General features: G+C 49.9%; 2 protein-coding genes across 5 annotated transcripts; one reads left to right on the top strand and one right to left on the bottom strand.

Annotated features, from left to right (window-relative positions):
* Positions 1–2986: 2986 nt before the first annotated feature.
* Positions 2987–7806, top strand: ZNF513 (zinc finger protein 513). Of its 2 annotated transcripts, XM_048515712.1 has the most exons (4): positions 2988–3324; positions 3688–3813; positions 4282–4833; positions 6700–7806. In XM_048515712.1, the coding sequence occupies exons 1-4, from the start codon at positions 3285–3287 to the stop codon at positions 7344–7346; spliced, it is 1365 nt and encodes a 454-aa protein (XP_048371669.1). In that variant the 5' UTR covers positions 2988–3284; the 3' UTR covers positions 7347–7806. The 2 variants fall into 2 exon arrangements, with proteins under 2 accessions (XP_048371677.1, XP_048371669.1); XM_048515720.1 differs by lacking the exon at positions 3688–3813 and having other exon boundaries at positions 2987–3324.
* Positions 7807–8108: 302 nt separating this feature from the next.
* Positions 8109–14628, bottom strand: SNX17 (sorting nexin 17). Of its 3 annotated transcripts, none has more exons than XM_048515680.1 (15): positions 14433–14626; positions 12044–12118; positions 11641–11758; positions 11270–11334; positions 11062–11172; positions 10599–10689; positions 10394–10481; positions 10207–10276; positions 10019–10111; positions 9653–9856; positions 9299–9460; positions 9077–9154; positions 8872–8946; positions 8711–8752; positions 8109–8591 (listed from the first exon to the last, which is right to left on the bottom strand). In XM_048515680.1, the coding sequence occupies exons 1-15, from the start codon at positions 14493–14495 to the stop codon at positions 8472–8474; spliced, it is 1455 nt and encodes a 484-aa protein (XP_048371637.1). In that variant the 5' UTR covers positions 14496–14626; the 3' UTR covers positions 8109–8471. The 3 variants fall into 3 exon arrangements, with proteins under 3 accessions (XP_048371637.1, XP_048371654.1, XP_048371645.1); XM_048515697.1 differs by having other exon boundaries at positions 9299–9421; positions 14433–14623; XM_048515688.1 differs by lacking the exon at positions 10207–10276 and having other exon boundaries at positions 10019–10181; positions 14433–14628.
* Between the last annotated feature and the right edge of the window lie 3097 nt (positions 14629–17725).

Here is a 17725-nt window from a genome sequence, read left to right on the forward strand (position 1 = left end):
TTGTTTTTATACAAGTAAATTTTGTTCCTTGTGGAGATATAAGAGGAAAGGCCAGAGATATTTTAAAAATGAAAACTGAGACCCACTAGGCAAATTACTATAAATTATAAGTCTGTAGTGAGAGAATCCGTTTTGAATTCTAAGGCGTAGTAAAATTCTTTTGCTGTTGCCTTTCTCATGAGTTAAGAAAGTTTAATACTATCGGTGCTGTTAACTGGGGGTGACAGTTTATTTCCTCAAGGTCACTATGCTTGTCAAAAGACGATGTCATCCTAATTAAGTTGAACCACAGAGACCAATTGCTTTGAGAAAGTTTAGTTTCATAGGAGAGGGGTAAACTTGCTTGCAGCCTAGAATGTTCTGGTCAGAGTGTGCCCAGATTGGTCAATTAATGATCACCTGTTGTGGCCAGCCTAAATCATAAATTAGTTATTTCAGTGTTGGCAATTACTCTCTTTCTTTGTTTCTGTCTCTCTACTCTGCCCAAAATTTTATTGGAACTTTGCACATGTACTGAAGACAACTAATACTTTTCTGCTTGTGTTTCTTTATGGTATGTAGTTATCAGCCTTTTGTTATTTTCTTTGGGTAACTATTGCACTTTGATATGTGTTTCACGGTGTTTAAAAACCTGTATTTTAGCACCTTAAGAACATAAGAACATAAGAACAAGCCAGCTGGATCAGACCAGAGTCCATCTAGTCCAGCTCTCTGCTACTCGCAGTGGCCCACCAGGTGCCTTTGGGAGTTCACATGTAGGATGTGAAAGCAATGGCCTTCTGTGGCTGTTGCTCCCGAGCACCTGGACTGTTAAGGCATTTGCAATCTCAGATCAAAGAGGATCAAGATTGGTAGCCATAAATCGACTTCTCCTCCATAAATCTGTCCAAGCCCCTTTTAAAGCTAAACCTTACTTTAATAATTTTTTAAAACATATTTTGGGATTTTTGAGTTTCTGGTTCAGAGCCCATAATTTGGAGTTGCTACCACCCCAAAGGCTGGGCCAGGTCTTTGACAAGCAGCATGTCAGTTGTTGAGATTTTTTAAGCGGAAAGCCCTCCGGCATCTTTTTTCTTTCCTAATCAGGACCAGCTACTCCTTCCAGTTGGAGCTTTCTTATTCAAATTTTGTGCCTGTGAATCTATGATTTGCACAAAATAATTACTACTTCATTTTTTCCATCCAGGAAATGGGAGATCAATTGGCCATGCTAGCAGGGGCTGATGATAATTGTACTCCATAAACATCTGAAGCGCCAGAGTTGGACACCCCTGTCCTAGATGTACCCCGCTCTTGTGATTTCCCCCTCCCACAGCATCCTTCCGACTTTGTTCTGTTGCTAGTTAGTTTCTACCCCAATTCAAAGTTGTGACGTGCCAAACTCTAAAATGTCTACAGCCGTGATATCCTAACAACTACTTTTGCTCATATAAACCTGCGTAACCACTGAGCTCATTATGGACATGTTGGACAGCGCTGGCAGCTGATCTTCCGATCAAATGGGAATTATTATTCTCCTCACCAAATTTTGGAGGGTCCATGAATGAGTGGTGGAATGATCCAGAAGGTCCCAGTTTCAATTCCCAGCGTCTCCAATTAAAAGAATTAGGTAGGGGGAGATGTGAAAGTCCTCTGCTTGAGACGCAGGAGAATGGATTGCCAGTCAGAACAGACAACATTGACCTTGATAGACCAATATATAGGCCAATATAGGCCAATATAAGTCAGTTTAAAGCACACTCTTGTCCCATCTTGAAAAGCTGTGATATAGTAACTAAGCATTTGCTATAGCTGTCCTCTGAAAAGGGACTATGTGGATGGTTTCATGTCAGAGATTGTGTTGCAGCAGACTGTAGAACATGTCTTGTGCTTACACAGTACAAATATCAAGGCAGGAAGGCCTCTGCTTACCATTTTCATGTTTTGGCAGAGCAGGGAATTAGTTCATACCTGACTAATCCCCTTATAGTGGGAGATTTCTGAGCCTACAATCAAACAGCTGTGACATGCACAACAGCCAAAGTAAATCCAGGTCTCTTAGAGCTAGACCGCAGCCTGGTACCATAACCACGACACTATGCTAGGCTGCCTAAGGAGTAAATCTCACTGAATTCAGTGAAATTTAGTAAAAATGCTTCAAATCACCAGCTTAGCAGGACTTGACCAGTCATCACCACCGCAGTTACCACAGCCAGGAGCAACTTCTCATGCGCAGGTGCGAGGATGGAGTATTCTGTTAGGTCTCAAGCCTTGAATCAATAAACGAACTCTGGATCGTTGATCAGTAGTGTTTATTGAAAAGGTAACGAAGCATCCAGCTTGCAAGAAGCCAGTTCTGACCAACCTGGCTTTCACAGCCTCCTTTATCCAGAAACAATCCCCCCTCCCATTTCCCCAAAGAATGTGAGTTACTTTGGAGCCTAGGTGCCCCCAAGGCAGAACAACAGAAACATCTCGTTTCCCACGGGAGTAGTGAGTGTCAGGGATAAGACAAGTTATCTGCCAAGTGTGTGAAACCATAGGACAAAAATCAAGGCAAGAATGTTTCCATTACAGCAGTGGTAACAAACAGCAGGCTAAGTACATATATCTAAAAGCAGTTACATTGATGGGAATGCATCTCAATGACCCAGATTGGGCCAGATACAATCATCGCCCATATTTTATGTGGCCAACATAAGGCACCTGGTGGGCACCTGGTGGGCGAGTAGCAGAGTGCTGGACTAGATGGACTCTGGTCTGATCCATATGACATATGACATCAGGAATGCACCTCAGTCACCCAGGTGCCATCCCTGACGCATTCAGAGCCGCGCATGCGTGTTGAGACTCTCCAGGGGATCCGCGGAGAATCCAAAACGCGCGCCTCACGCTGCAGCCAATCCGGGCCCTCCTTAAAGGGACGGCAGCAATAGGAGGTTGAAGGAGGCGCTATAGGTACAAGCAGGCTGAGGAAAAGAGACGAAGATGCGAGAGCGTGATGACGTTAATACCGATGCCTGACGTACACCATCACGCCCCTCCGACAGAACGATCCTATCGGTCCTTCCTTTTCGTCTTCTTTTGTACTTGGATAGGACTTCAGTTCCCGTCATGTAACGCGGCGGAACCGGAAGCTCCCGTGCTTTCGCCGCCCGCCCCGCGGATGGGCGGGAGCGTCGGGGGAGCGGCTGCCGGGGTCTCCGGGCGGCGCAGGAGGAAGACGAGGCCGAGCGACGTTGAGCGACCCGGTGCGGGGGAGGTGCCCAGGGCTGGAGCGGCCGCCCTCCCCCCCGCCGGGCAAAATGCCCCGCCGGAAGCAGCGTAACCCACAGCCAGTCAAAGGTGAGGCAGGCCCGGCCCTCCTCCTCCGCCTCTTCTTCGTGAAGGGGCTGCCGGTGCCCTCGCTTCTCCCTCCAGGCTTCATGGCTGCTTCTCGAAACCGGAGGGACGCAGGGCTGTCCCCTCCCCTCCCGAAAATTGCCCCCCGACTAGGTAATCGCTCAGCGATTCTCTGGTCGGACAGTTCCACGGGGACCCATGAGGGCTAGAAACCTGTTTTTTTTTCCTTTTCCAAATTGGCGTAGGGGGGATCGGGTTTGGGATTGTGCCTGGGATGCTCCCCCACCCCCAATTTGCTGCCCGGGAGCCAAGTCTGCTTTGCGGTGTTTGCAAGCCCTTCTCTGAAGCGGGTTTCCTCTATTGCAGTGGAGGCCATTGGAGCTCCCGCTGAGCCCCCGGGAGACAGCCTGGCGCCGCAGGGCAGCTTCCTCCTGGAGGACGAGCTGGAGGACAGCGGCGACCAGATGCTGGCTTTCGAGAAAGATTCAGAAGGTTGGTGCGGGGGGGGAGGGGAGGCAATAGTCCGTGGGTCCCCAGGTACCCCAAGAGCGATTCTCGGTTAGTAAGTTGATGGTGTCTTCGGCTGTCTTGGGTCGGTGGCGTTTCGGGTGTCCTCTGAATCCTTGCTTAGGTGGGTATGGAAGCCAAAGTGTCCTGCTTTCAAAACCGAACACTGGATGTTTCCTTCTCTCTCCTTTGTGATTACTGTGGGGTGTGCATTTGCTGGGAGGAGATGGTGAAGGAGAGAGATGTGGAGGTTTATGTAGAGTTTGCAGGAAGGGCAGCTGTTGGATTAGGTGAGGCCACAGGTTCAGGGGAGGGGAGCCTACAGGGGGGGAGGGTTCCTGCAGCTTAGGTCCCCCCACCCGGTAACCCCCTATTGTACCAGCAGGAAAGGGAGAGGCCAAGGTGATGATCCCCACAGCTGCCTACCTGATGCCCCCTCCTTGTGTGCTGCAGACTCACTAGAGGGGACGCCTGAGGAGGAGTTTGGACCTGTGTGTCAGACCCAGGAGGACAGAGAGACTGATGGTGGTCCCGGCCTGGCCTGTCAACACTGTGGCCTGCCTTCTGGCTCCGCCCCCTGCCGTCCCTGCCCGGAGGTGGAAGAAGGATCCCCTAAGGAGCGCATTGTCTTCTCCTGCCAGCTGTGCCCCTTCGCTTCGCATTACTCCAGCCACCTCAAACGGCACATGAAGACTCACAACGGTGAAAAGCCTTATCGCTGCCCACACTGCTCCTACGCCTCGGCCCAGCTGGTCAACCTGACGCGCCACCTGCGCACCCACACAGGGGAGAAGCCATACCGCTGCCCCACTTGCCCATTTGCTTGCAGCAGCCTTGGCAACCTCAAGAGGCACCAGCGAGTCCACGGCCAGGAACGGCTGCCGCGCTGCAGCTCCTGCAACTGTCGCTGCATCCACAACAACTCTCTCCAGCACAACAGCCAGCAGCTCCAGGGAGAATCAGAGCCAGAGTTGGAGGGACCTCCTGTAGCTGACCAGGAGACAGGTACCAGGCAGGATAGGGGTATTTCTGTTTGGGGGTGGGTAGGACTGGGAGGCACAGGAGCAAATATTAACAATGCCCTGTTAATGGTATAGCAAAAGTCACCCCCTCCCAGGCTGAAGCGTTCATGATTAGGGCAAAGGTTGTTTACCATCATTTGAGAGTAAATCTGCAACCTGGGCTGTTCCCTGCCCTCTTGGAACTCAGCCTCAACATGCTCTTCTGAAGTCTGCCTCTAGTTGCCGATTGAAAAACAAAACAAAAACCTCTCCATAAAATTACTACACAAGGAATGGTCAAAGGCTTTCACAGCTGGAATCACTAGTGTGTTGTGGGTTTTCCAAGTTGTATGGTCGTGTTCCAGTAGCATTTTCTTCAGAGGATCTCCTCTGAAGATGCCAGCCACAGATGCAGGTGAAACGTCAGGAGAAAATGCTACTGGAACACGGCCATGCAACCTGGAAAACCCACAACACATTAGACTACACAATGTATGATGAATTATCGATCTGTAGTTTACCAAAGCTTGCGTCGGAACATATGTTCAAGGTGCCACAAGATTCCTGCCATTTTTGCTACAATAGACATAACACAGCCCCCCCCCCCCCCCTGAAATTTTAGACTTTGAAACCTTGGGATGGGGATTTGTCATCTTGTGCCATATTAGAAATGAGCAGCAACTTTGATGGGTATGGAAGCAGAAGCACCAACCTTCTCCTCAGGTAACATGACCATGAGTTTGCTCTTGCTGCTGGGCCGTGCTTCTTCCTCAGTTTTATAGCTGTAGCTATTTCTCAAGAGCTTCAAAGATCAGGTTTGGAATTGGGTTGTAGAAAGTGATGTGGAGTCTCCACTAAAGGAGCAGATAGAATAGAATCATAAGAGTTGGAAGAGACCCCAAGGGCCATCAAGTCCAACCCCCTGCAATGCAGGAACACACAATCAAAGCACTCCTGTCAGATAACCATCCAGCCTCTCTTTAAAAACCTCCAAAGGAGACTCCACCATGCTCCGAGGTAGTGCATTCTACTGTTGAACAGCCCTTAGTGTCAGGAAGTTTTTTCTGATGTTTAGGTGGAATCTCTTTTCCTTCACCTTGAACCATTAATCCTGGTCCTAGCCTCTGGAGCAGCAGAAAACAAGCTTGCTCCCTCGCCAACATGACATCCCTTCAAATATTTTATTTATTTATTTATTTATCGAACGTATATACCACCCAACCCTCGAAGGGCTCTGGCTAAACATGGCTATCATGTCCGCTCTTAACTTTCTCTTCACCAAATTTACCATACGCAGCATCCCAAATCTATCCTTGTAGGGCATGGTTTCCAGACCTTTTACCATTTTGGTTGCCCTCCTCTGGACTTGTTCCAGCTTGCCAATATCCTTTTTGAATTGCAGGGCCCAGAACTGTAAACAATATTCCAGGTGAAGTCTAACCAATGCAGATTTGAGAGGTACAATTACATGCCTTGATCTAGACACTATACTGTTGATACAGCCCAGAATCCCGTTGGCTTTCTTGGCCGCCGCATCACACTGCTGACTCATGTTCAGTTGGTGGTCTACTAAGACTCCCAGATCCCTTTCACATGTAGTGTTGTCAAGCCAGGTGTCACCCATCCTATATCTGTACATTTCATTTTTTCTCCCTAAGTGTAGTATCTTACATTTGTCTCTGTTGAAGTTCATATTGTTTTGGCATGCCTCTCTAATCTGTCCAGGTCATTTTGAATTCTGACTCTGTCCTCTGGGGTATTAGCTACCCCTCCTAATTTGGCGGGCCTGAACGTATAGCTGCAGATCCTAGAACTGAACAGGCAACTTGGGAAGGTCAGCAACCGTGCTCACTGCTGCTTTCTTCCACAGAGCCACTGCTGCCTGGTTCCCCCTTTCTGCGGCCTGAAGACTCTGCCACTGTTCTCCCCGAGCTGCTATTCCCATTTACCTGCCGAGCCTGTGGACTGGTTCTGGAGGCTGACGAGGGCCTGGACGAGCCAGTGTGCGGGCGCTGCAGCCTGACAGTTATGGGGACCGAGCCTGAGTCTCCTAAAGGCTTCTCGTGCCAGCTGTGTCCTTTTGTTACCACCTATCCCAACCACCTGGCACGGCACATGAAGACCCACAGCGGTGAAAAACCTTTCGCCTGTGCCCTCTGCCCATATGCCTCGGCCCACTTAGATAACCTCAAGCGCCATCAGCGAGTGCACACTGGCGAGAAGCCTTACAAGTGCCCGCTGTGCCCCTACGCCTGCGGCAACCTTGCCAACCTCAAGCGCCACGGCCGCATCCACTCGGGGGACAAGCCCTTCCACTGCCGCCTCTGTTCCTACTCCTGCAACCAGAGCATGAACCTCAAGCGCCACATGCTGAGACATACCGGCGAGAAGCCTTTCCAGTGCCGCACCTGCCCCTACACCACTGGGCACTGGGACAACTACAAGCGCCACCAAAAGGTGCATGGGCAGGTCTTGACAGATGAAGGGGAACCAGGCCCCGACAGCGGGATGCCCTAAAGCAGGGAGGAGATTCCTTGGCCATTTTCGGGGGGTGGTCCTGAAAGCTTCCGCACAGAACAGTAGCCATCAGCCTTCACTGCCTGTGGGGGTCGACGTCAGGATCTGACTTGCTAGCAAGCTTCCCGGGACTGGGTGGAAGCTGTGCATACCTCGGGGGTGGGGGTTTACCTTGTAAGCTCTGAACTGTGCTCCTGTTCTGCCCAAACACTTCTGAGGACTGGAGAAAGCAAACCATGCCATCTGCTCCTTAAGGTCCCATCTCACATCAGTGTGATTGATTCGGCCTGCTGCTCTGAGGGGGGCAGCTAAAGATGAGGGAGGGGAGGGGAAAGTTCCTGGTGCTTTTTCTGTCTTTTGTGCCTGCCTCACCTCCCCCTTCCTTTAACTGTGGTTGCTGCTTGAGTCTGTGTAATTTATATGGTGTATTAACGCATTAAATGGTTTTCTTATCTTGCTTTATTTTGGCTGAGGTGGGGAGGGGTTGTGTTCCGAACCCAGGGCCTTCTGCTGACCTGAAGGGAACAGGTTCAAAAAAGGCAGCTGTGGACTCTCTCTCCATTCCTTATCTTGAAAATAATTCCCAGAAGAGACACTGCAGCAGGAACGATGTAGGACCCTTAAGCTCTCCCGCCCCCTCTGTGAGTAGAGCCCTTTGTGAAGTAGGTTAGCACCACCAGCCACTCTTTCTCTGGCAGGGGGAGGAGAATTTGTGTCACAGCCAACTTTACTACAGAAAGAAGGGATCTGCACCAGAAGGGCTCGCAGGCTCCATTCCCAATCATGGACTATTTAATCATTGCCACAAACATTCGTTAATGTTCATCTGTAAACAGCAGGAAGATTAAAACAAGGTTACAAGCCTAGCGATTATGCTGGAGTCTATGGTTAGTGCCAGAGCCACGAGGGCTCTTTTTGTGCGAGTGTCCACTCTACCCTAACTTGGCATGTATGGAGCTGAAGCTGCCAGCCGGTTGCCCCATGTGGCTGCCTTGCAAAGGGCAAAGCAAGTCCCCATAGGCTGCAGGCACGGAGGACAGGGGAGGCCAGGCCAGGGTTGAGGCACATCCATATCACAACCCAGGAGCAGGTTATACATTCCACAGGTGCGACAGAGCTGAGCACCTAAAGGTCCTCCTCGCCGATGCCTTCAAAGGCAAAGTTGCCATGAAAGTCGTTGGCCCGGATGTCGGTGGAAGAGCTGGAATGGTTGATTGGCCGCAGGCTGACAGAGCTGAGCTTGCTCTGAAGGGAAAAAAGAATTAGAAACATTCCCCTCCCTTATTTTCCAGGCCCCTCCACCCCAAATGGCAGGGGGGCTGGCCTCTATGCCAAGGGAATGGCACAAGACAATGTGAACTTACCGAGACCTTTGCAATTGATTCCCTGTTGGCATCGGGAGAATCCTGGCAGGCAAGCAGATGTATTAGAGGGATGAAAGCAATAGGGAGACGCCCTCCCCCCCCCCCGCCCCCCAGCAGGGTGTAAAAGAGAGATTAGATATCTAAGGATGAAGCCCCCTTACCAGAAGTGGAGGCGACTTTACTGCCTGTTGGCTATCCGAACGCTGCAGGGCACCGTTGGCTCGCCTGCGGAACATCTGAAGGAGGAGGATCAAAGCATTGGAACACCCAATATTTGCCCCTGCTCCTCATTGGCTTTTCCAAGGTTCTAACAAGAGGAAAAACTTGCCCACATCTCCTCAAAGCCTGCCTGAGCCTCACTCTGACCTTGCGGATGCTGCCTCCTGATTTCTTCACCATCAGCTCATCCACCATGGACTGCAGGCAGATGCTCAGCATTATAGCCTGCAGGGAAAAAATAAGCAGCTAGAGTCTCCATTTTGCAATTCAGATTAGAGTCTTCTGGGTCTTTTTCTTCTGGAAACTTTTGAAAGTGCCAATAGAGATGAGGATCCTGCAAAGGTTCCCTTCCCCCCACTGACTACCTACTTGTGGACTGGTAATGGTGACCCACTGCAGGCGGTCCTTGCTCATCAGATACTCAAAGGCCAGTTCCAACTTCACTTCTGACTTGCCAGCTGTTGGGCCCGAGGTGCCGTTGTTCACAGGGACCTGAGAAACGTGCAGGGTAAGAGCCTGAGGCTTATGTACCTGTGTTGAGGAAGAAGGGGTACTAGCCAACTTCCTAGAGGCAGAGCACTTGCTGAAGGTTCTAGGATGGTTCTTTAAAATCTCCCAATAGCGGGGCTGGGAAATACCATTCTGTGCCTGACCCAAAAGCTGTGGCCACTTGCAGCAGAGAACAAGAGCCTCAGACTAAGAAGTATTCGTAAGTTCACTCACCGAGGAAGTAACCCGCCAGCAGCGCATGCGGGTTACTTTGAAACTCCCCTCCTTGATCTGGTCATTGGGCAGCTTGACCTGGAAGTTCAACTCACTGTTCCCAGCTCCGACAATGACATGGCAGCCTTTCTCAGGGAAGTCAGTAATACAGGGGTCAAATTTGAGATAGCCATAATACTTGAGGGTCTGTGCCAGGCGGATGAACTGCAGGGTGAAAGAAAGGGAAGGGAGAGTTGGCCCTAGTACGCATCTGTCTGTAACTTCTGCCTGATTTCTCATTTTGACTGTCATTGAGGAAATCAAAAAGCAAATAGCAGCTCAAAACTAAAGTCAGATAGGCTCTGCTTACAGGGCGAGGGGGCGTACCTCCTTCTTAGAGACCTTTTCCTGCAAGGACTTCAACTGACGGTGCTGTTCCTTGCTGGCAAGTATCCAGCCCCGCTCAATGTCCGCTACCGTCTGTGAAGAGATGGGCATGACGAGGAAGTAGAGACGTCTGCATTGCTTGCTCCTAACACTCCCACACCACCTACAAAATGGGAGATCCCTCTCACCTGGGCATAGAGCAGGTTCAGCCCCACCCGCTGCTCCATGACATCATCATCATAGGCAGAGTCCCAGTAGCTAGTTGAGGGAGAGAGAGAGTGCACAGGAACAGGTGACCCCTTTGCTAGATTGCATGAGGTTGCTAAATGAGGTTGTGACAGGTCATTGCTCTTTTCATGCTGTGCTCACACTTACCTTTTCCGCAGAAGGATCTTGTACTCTGGGTTGCGGAGGCTGGTGACAGACACGTATGGCAGTTCAAATTCCTGCAGTTTCCGGATAACTGGAAGAGAAGATAGTTCAGAAAAAAGCTGGACAGGAACACATTCCCTGTAGCATCTCCCTCCACAGTTCTGGCAGGCAACCTGCTGTTCTCCTTCCCCAGCCAGAGGACACTCACAGGAAAAGGCTCCGTCCTTGGCTTCTCGTACCAGGAAAAGGTGGAAGTAGCCAATCAAGTCCTCTGGCAGGTCCAGCTTGGAGGCTACTGCCTGAAAACAATGGGAGGGAAGTCACCATAGTCCCGTGGTGGTGAACCTTTGGCACTCCAGATGTTATGGACTACAATTCCCATCAGGCCATGCTGGCAGGGGCTGATGGGAATTGTAGTTCATAACATCTGGAGTGCCAAAGGTTCGCCACCACCGCGCATAGTCTGAACTCTCCCTACAGCAGCTGGGGAAAAGCTGTCCTGGTCCCAGACTCTATGAAGGGAGCAAACCAGAAGATGCTGCCTTACCATACACGACTTGGGTTGGTTGTTGAATTTGAGGACAAGAAACAGGCTCTCTCCTTTCCACTCCCCACCTAACAAGAACCAAACTGCCTGCCTCCACCTCCGCCACTCCCTGGAAGGTGCTCACCTCGAGGACATCCTCGGTCTGATCTGAGGTGAGGATGTTGATCTTGACCTTCTGCCCGTTGGACAGAAGCACCTCCAGCTGCACCTCTTCAGTGGGGATCTGCTGGGTCTCCTGAGGGCACACAGGGATCATGATCCGTTTACCTCTGCTTGCAATACTTTAACCCTTACCCCCCCCCCGCCCAAAAAGCCTGCACCTTTCCTCTTACCTGCTGAGCTTTGCGCAGGAAGCTGTTGAAGATCTCACTGCCTCCCAGCAAGTGGTCCTGTCGTACTGTGGTTCAAAAGAGAGGGCATCATCAGCCCAAAAGGTTCCACTCCCCAACCATTACGGCAGTGCCTTTGCTTAGATGTCTCAACTACCCTTTCTCCCAGAACCCTTCCAGATTTCAGCAGCTACTTAGAAAAGGGGGGGGGGGAAGCTTCACAGTACAGCTTCTGTTTCGCATACACAAGATCCGAAGCTCAATCCCCGGCATCTCCAGTTAAAAGCATCAGGTAGCAGGTGACGTGAAAGACTGTCAGAATAGAAAAGGCTGACATTGTTAGGTCAGCAGAAAGGCAGATTCACATCACTTACCCGCCTGCATGTACTTTTCCAGCTGCTCCCGTCGTTGCTCGACTTCTGCTGGGGTGAGAGTGAAGATCTTCTTTGGGGGGAAGGCCGGTACCACGTTGGCGCCATACTCCTTCCTTAGCTGCGGAAAGACCAGGGCACTTCTCATCACAAAACAGCCAAGAACGGCTCTCCGCTTTGCGGCTAAACATTTTGGCAGAGGGCTGATTGTAAACACTTTGGCTTCGGGAACAGAACTTAACTGTAGCGTAACCTCTGCCTCATTGCAGGCTGGTAGACAAAGAAGTCACAGAAAACACTAACATTTGCAGTTTCACAAGCCTGGGAGAAGTGCCTATAGCCTAGATACCTCACAGATCTGTTTAATGACAGATTCTAGCACCTCTCCCCCCGCCAAAGTCCTCACCTGTTCGTGCAGGCCCAGCAGCTGACTGTATCGCACCTGGCAGTGTAAGACACCGTTCACATGGATATTGTAGGCCTGCCGGGGTGAAAGAAGGTAGCATCAGATCTGCAGGCAACAGCTGGATACACAGAGTAAGGACAGGCTAACGAGACCCAATTTGGAGAGAGGGGACTCTGCCAGCTATCACCACACTTTTAATATCCTGGGGTGGTAGGACTCTAATGGGTAAGGATTCCCAGGTAAGAGATAGCCTATCAACCCCAGGACATCTCTGCCAGGAATGTGTGTGAAAGGGTTGCAGATCCCTGGCCAAACCATAGCCAAAGGCAGAGATGGCTCCGCTCCTAACATGAAGGCTCAAGAGATCCAATTAGGTTAATCAGCCTGGGCCAGAGGAGATGCTGGTGCATATAGATATTCTACTTTGCAATGGAGAATAAATGGTGGGAGACACTAATCTATGCCAGTCAAAGTCTCTTCCAAAAAAAAGCTTTGTTTTGCAACATTCCAAGTTGGGTGTTGAATGTCCAGGGTTCAATCTGATTTAAAAGACCACACTGGGTGATATGAAAGACCTCTGCCAAGACCCTGGAGGGGGTGTCAAACTCACAGCCCTCCAGATGTTCATGAACTACAATTCCCATCAGTCCCTCCCTAAATGAGCATTGGCTATACCGGCAAGGGCTGATGGGAATTGTAGTTCAAGAACATCTGGAGGGCCTTAAGTACACCTGTGCTAGTATACACTGCTGACTTGAACAGATCAATGGTGTAATTTTTGCATAACCCAAAACTGGTGCAATATAAATACTGGGAACTACAAAAAATAGTGCCCAGTATTGACCTTGCACGAAAAAAGTTTATCTTGCAATTTCTGCACAAGCCAGTTTCATATGATTCACACAACTACTTGCATGGCTTCTACAATAACTCTAAACACATAGTGAGACAGGAAGGAAAACAACTCTGATGAAGAGCCTGTTTCTTATCATTCCAGAGAAAGATAAAAATGACAAATGAAGCAATAGCTACATTGCACCCCTCCCCCACCCCTTGCAAGAAGATCCTCTTGAGAGGGATGGAAGCAGTTGCCCAATCCCCCCATACAGAAGCAGCAGATAAAAGCAGCACTGATTAATGAGTAATGCTTGTTGTCCTTTTTGTACACAGACTGCATATACATAAGGCAGGAAAGGGTAAGCCAGAAAGAGGCTCTGCTCATCCTGTTTCAAGCAGAAATAAGAGATTTTTAAAAGTACTTTTAAAAACCTACTATGTGGGAGGCTGAACACAGCTAGAGCGTAGTTACTGTTTGCCTTCTTGCAAAACTGGCGAAAGACATTTAGGCAAACTACACAAGCGTGGGTCTAGCAGTGCATGCAGAAGGCTCCTGCTTCAATCCCCAGCCTCTCTAGCAAAAGGATCTTAGATTGGAGATGTTGGGAAAGGTTTTCTCTGCCTGACTGAGCCCTGGAGAAACCACTGCCAGCCAGAGCAGACAAGTCTGGGCAAGGTAGACCAAGGTACCAGCTTTATGTGGCAGCTTCATATGTATTAAAATCAAGAAGATTTTTCGTCCCATACTGTGGTTTGGTAATTGCCATAGAAGAGCTAATTAGGGTCGGAAAGGCTGGAAAATCACAAGCACAAAACCCTCCCCTAGCCCCCGCCAGAAGGGTCACATTTCAAGAGTTACTTAGAAGACTTTTCCATGCATTTAGGGAGGGATTACAAAACGGAACTTTTTTAGAAGCGACTTTGCTTCCTCTAAATGAACGTTTTACCACTTCCCAGATGTCTTCCAGGACTACAATCACAGCTGGCTGTTATGACCTTTATGGTCTTTAGACCGTTACCTGGGAGAAATGCAGGACTACGTACACTTTTAATTAATCTTGAAGGAACACCGGAAAGCTGGAATTCAACGGTCAGCGCAGGGATTCTTCCAGGCGCTCCACCCACCCACCCTGCACACACAATTTATAAATTACCCTGGGGAAGGATAAGCAAGAAGGGTCGCGGGTGCGACTCCAAAAAAAGCAGTTACAGGGAAGTTGCGAACGTGACTTGACGGAAAGCATGGCTAAAAACAGGACCCCCCCCCCCATGTACTTACAGGGTTTGTGTGCTGGGGGGCGGGGGAGATTCCATGCATGCAAACAGCAGCCCTTCCAGATCCGCCAATAAAGGGGTGGCCAAGCACCCACTTTCTTAACAGGCGGGTGGGAGGGGGGGACGGACCGGGGAGCCCATCGGGTGCAACCCCACACACTCCACCCTACGGTCAACAGCAGAGAGTTGGGCGTGCAAATGGGGCACCGCCTTCCCCCCTTCCCAGACCGCGAATGCCAGAAGAGGACGACGATGAAGGCTGCCTTCTCACACCCACCACGTAGGCCGCGTTGCCGCCTTCCCCGGCGCGGGTCTCGGTCTCCGGGATGGAGAAGTGCATCGCCGCGGCCTGTCGCCCCGTTCCGAGGCCGCCGCTACCTCCGACCGAGGCCGGGACGGAGCCCTGCAAACCCCGCCATCTTGCACGGGCCGCGGGCAGAAGGCCGCACCATTGTGGGCGGGGAGAGGGGCGGCCACCTTACTCGCAGCCCGCCCTCCCCCTGCCTTTTGCACGGAATGGATTGTCTCGGGAAGGACCAAGGGGCCGAAGCGAGAAGGGAGCGGGGCACCAAAAACGGTGCAGTCAGAAGGCCGCGTTTCTGCTGCTGTGGGCTCTCGTCCTTCTCGGCTCCAAACTCTCGGAGAACACCTCGGGAGAAAGAGGCATTTCCTCTCGTTTATACCGCGCACCTCTCCTTGACAATACACTCGTTGAAATCCAGAATGAAAAAAAGTCATACATCTTAAAAAGCACAAAAATGCATCACAGGCTGGTTATTGATCCAGTATATCCAACAGCGGCAGAAGGCAAAGCTCTTCTCTTTTTCATACCACCCCCCCCCTCCTGGATAGTGGGCATGGTACGTCCCTTTCAAGGGGCACCATGTGGGTGATGTTATTGACAGAGCCCCTTTGTTTTCTTGCCTGGATGTTTGGGCTCTTCTGGATCGCGGGCGATTGCGTTATTATGGGAAAGGTGCACTTCTGCTCAATGCCGCTGTTCACCAGTTATGACTAGTAGCAACTGGACACGAACTGTTAACCGTGTTGGGAAGTGGAAAGAGACAAACATTAAGAAGGAACCAGGTGAAAAATCCATCTTACCCACCATCCTTCCTGTTTCTCGCAGAGGTCAACTAGCCACTGTGGGAAACAGGATGCATACACCGTTTGATGTCCTTTTGGCTGACATAAATAAAAGACAATAAGTGGATTGTGCTTGTGTTTTCTGATGCCTGTGTCGAAGGCAGTAGCCCTTCCCAGCTGTTAATCTCTCTATCCGGTATTTAGAGTTGTAAGACTTCTGATCCTGGAGGTTTTCATTTAGTCAATCCTGCTAAAAGCCATGGATTTTATGTTATTCATTCATTTACTTCATTTTTTAACCCACCTTTGAGACTCAAGAAGATTACAAACCATACAAAAATTCAGTCAGACCGCATAAGACATCCAATAAGCAATCCAACAGAACTAGGCTTGTGTAGGTGTGTGGGTTAAGTGCTGTCAAGTTGCTTCTGATGTATGGGGACCCCATGAATGAATGTCCTACATTTCCAGCCTTGCTGTGGTCTTGCAAACTGAGGGCCATGGATTCCTGTATAAAGTCAGTCCATCTCTTTTCCTGCTACCTTCCACTTTTCCTAGCATTAGTGACTCATGGGACTGAAGTACGATAGCCTTTGTTTAGTCATTTCAGCTTGTAGGGACAGTTCAGGCTTAATTTGATCTAGAACCCACTACGATTACAGAATTAGAAAACAATGAAAAAAACCCCTGCTTTAAGGCATGACATCCCATACTGTGGAAAGTAGACTGCAAAGACAGTGCAGTAAATACAAGTTAATAAATACAATGAACGCTGTGTACAGACTGTAAGTATACCTCTCCTCCTGTGTGGATTTCTCTCACAGTGCAATCCTGTGCAGTTACTCCAGTCTAAATCAATGGGTTTAGATTAGCCTGACTCTGCATGAGCTCAGGCCCAATGTAAACAGGATACTGGCAAGATAAAAATAACTCACCTGCCCTACTTTTTAACTCACACGTCTTTAAACTGTGAAAGCAGCTATTTGTATATTGCAAGTATGCCTGACAATGGTAGCTCTGGTGGGTGTTACACTGGCATACTAATTATTATTTACATATTTAGTGTGTGTGAGTAGGAAACTTCTACTACATGCTATAGTGTCTGGTACAATATTTACCCTGCTCTTCCTCTAAGGATTTTCAAGCCATGTACATCAATCAGTCTCCCTTCCTGCATATTAATCTGATGACAACCCTGCAAAGTAGGTTAGGCTGAGAGTGACTGGCCCAAGATTCATGTCAGACTGGAGACTTGAACCTGGGTGTCTCCGGTCCCAGTCTAGCACTTTAACTACTACACCACAGGAACATAAGCAAGTGTGGTTCTTTGTAGGACTGGCAGACTAGAAGTGAGAATGCGGAGTAGAATGAAGAAATCCAGCTAGCCTGGGCCATCTAGATCAGGGCTGAATAGCTCTAGAACTGATGTTTTAGAGGGTAATAGTAATAAGACCACTGAAATCAGCTACTCTCCTTAAAAGCAGTGCTTAACCTCTCAATCAGCAGACAGCAAGGAAAAGCATAAAATAAACTTGTGGGACAGAGTCATCCCCTCCAGTGGCGGAGCGCCAAGGGGATGGGGGGGTGCGTCATGCACCGGGCGCACACCTGGGGGGTGGAAAATTGCCCCCGGCCCCTCCCCCTTTTCCCCGCGCCCCCTGTGGCACACCCCCCACCCCTCTTCCCACACTTACCTACGTTCCTTTTCTTTTTTTGTACTTTTTGAAGCTGAAAAAAGCAGCCTCTTCACAGCTCAGGCTAAAAACTGCCTGAGGAACTATACTTCCCAGGAGACCTTGGGGCTCACAAGGTCTCCTGGGAAGTATAGTTCGTCAGGCAGTTTTTTCCCTGAACTGTGAAGAGGCAGCTTTTTTCTGCCTCAAAAAGTACTAGAAATAGAAAAGGAACGTAGGTAAGTGTGGGAAGGGGAGCGGGGGGCGCCACGGGGGAGCATGGGAGGGCATGGGGGGGTGGAAAAACACACTGCGCACCAGGCGCAGCTTGGCCCAGCTAAGCCTCGGATCTCCTCAACTCTGAGAGCCAGCTGGTGTAGTGGTTAAGAGCAGGTGCACTCTAATCTGGAAAACCTGGGTTTAATTCTCTGCTCTGCCACTTGAGTTGTGGAGGAGGGTTATCTGGGCAACCAGATTATACACTCCAACACATGCCAGCTAGGTGACCTTGGGCTAGTCAGTTCTTTGGAGCTCTCTCAGCCCCATCCACCTCACAGAGTGTTTGTTGTGAGGGGGGAAGGGAAAAGAGTTTGTAAGCCCCTTTGAATCTCCTTACAGGAGAAAAAGGGGGATATAAATCCAAACTTTTCCTCTTCCTCCTTGCTTCATTAAAATGGGGATAATCAGATCGAACCCCTTCCCATGATCGCTTGTCCAAGTTGGGAGAGCACGGAGGACTAAACTGTGCGCACAGCCGTCCAGGAAACAGAATGGCGAGACGCAACCCTACCCCTACGATGGGCATCGCCGC

Source organism: Sphaerodactylus townsendi, linkage group LG01, assembly GCF_021028975.2.
Source record: "Sphaerodactylus townsendi isolate TG3544 linkage group LG01, MPM_Stown_v2.3, whole genome shotgun sequence".
Lineage (NCBI taxonomy): Eukaryota > Metazoa > Chordata > Lepidosauria > Squamata > Sphaerodactylidae > Sphaerodactylus > Sphaerodactylus townsendi.

Bases quoted from the DNA above. Each gene is read 5' to 3' on its own strand.
- ZNF513 (XM_048515712.1), top strand. From the start codon at position 3,285: ATGCCCCGCCGGAAGCAGCGTAACCCACAGCCAGTCAAAG. The intron at 3,325-3,687 runs GTGAGGCAGGCC...CCTCTATTGCAG, and splicing joins TAACCCACAGCCAGTCAAAG to TGGAGGCCATTGGAGCTCCC. The intron at 4,834-6,699 runs GTACCAGGCAGG...TTTCTTCCACAG, and splicing joins TGTAGCTGACCAGGAGACAG to AGCCACTGCTGCCTGGTTCC.
- SNX17 (XM_048515688.1), bottom strand. From the start codon at position 14,495: ATGCACTTCTCCATCCCGGAGACCGAGACCCGCGCCGGGGAAGGCGGC. The intron at 9,461-9,652 runs GTGAGTGAACTT...TCCTCAACACAG, and splicing joins GCTGGCGGGTTACTTCCTCG to GTACATAAGCCTCAGGCTCT. The intron at 9,155-9,298 runs GTAGGTAGTCAG...TTTTCCCTGCAG, and splicing joins TCACCATTACCAGTCCACAA to GCTATAATGCTGAGCATCTG.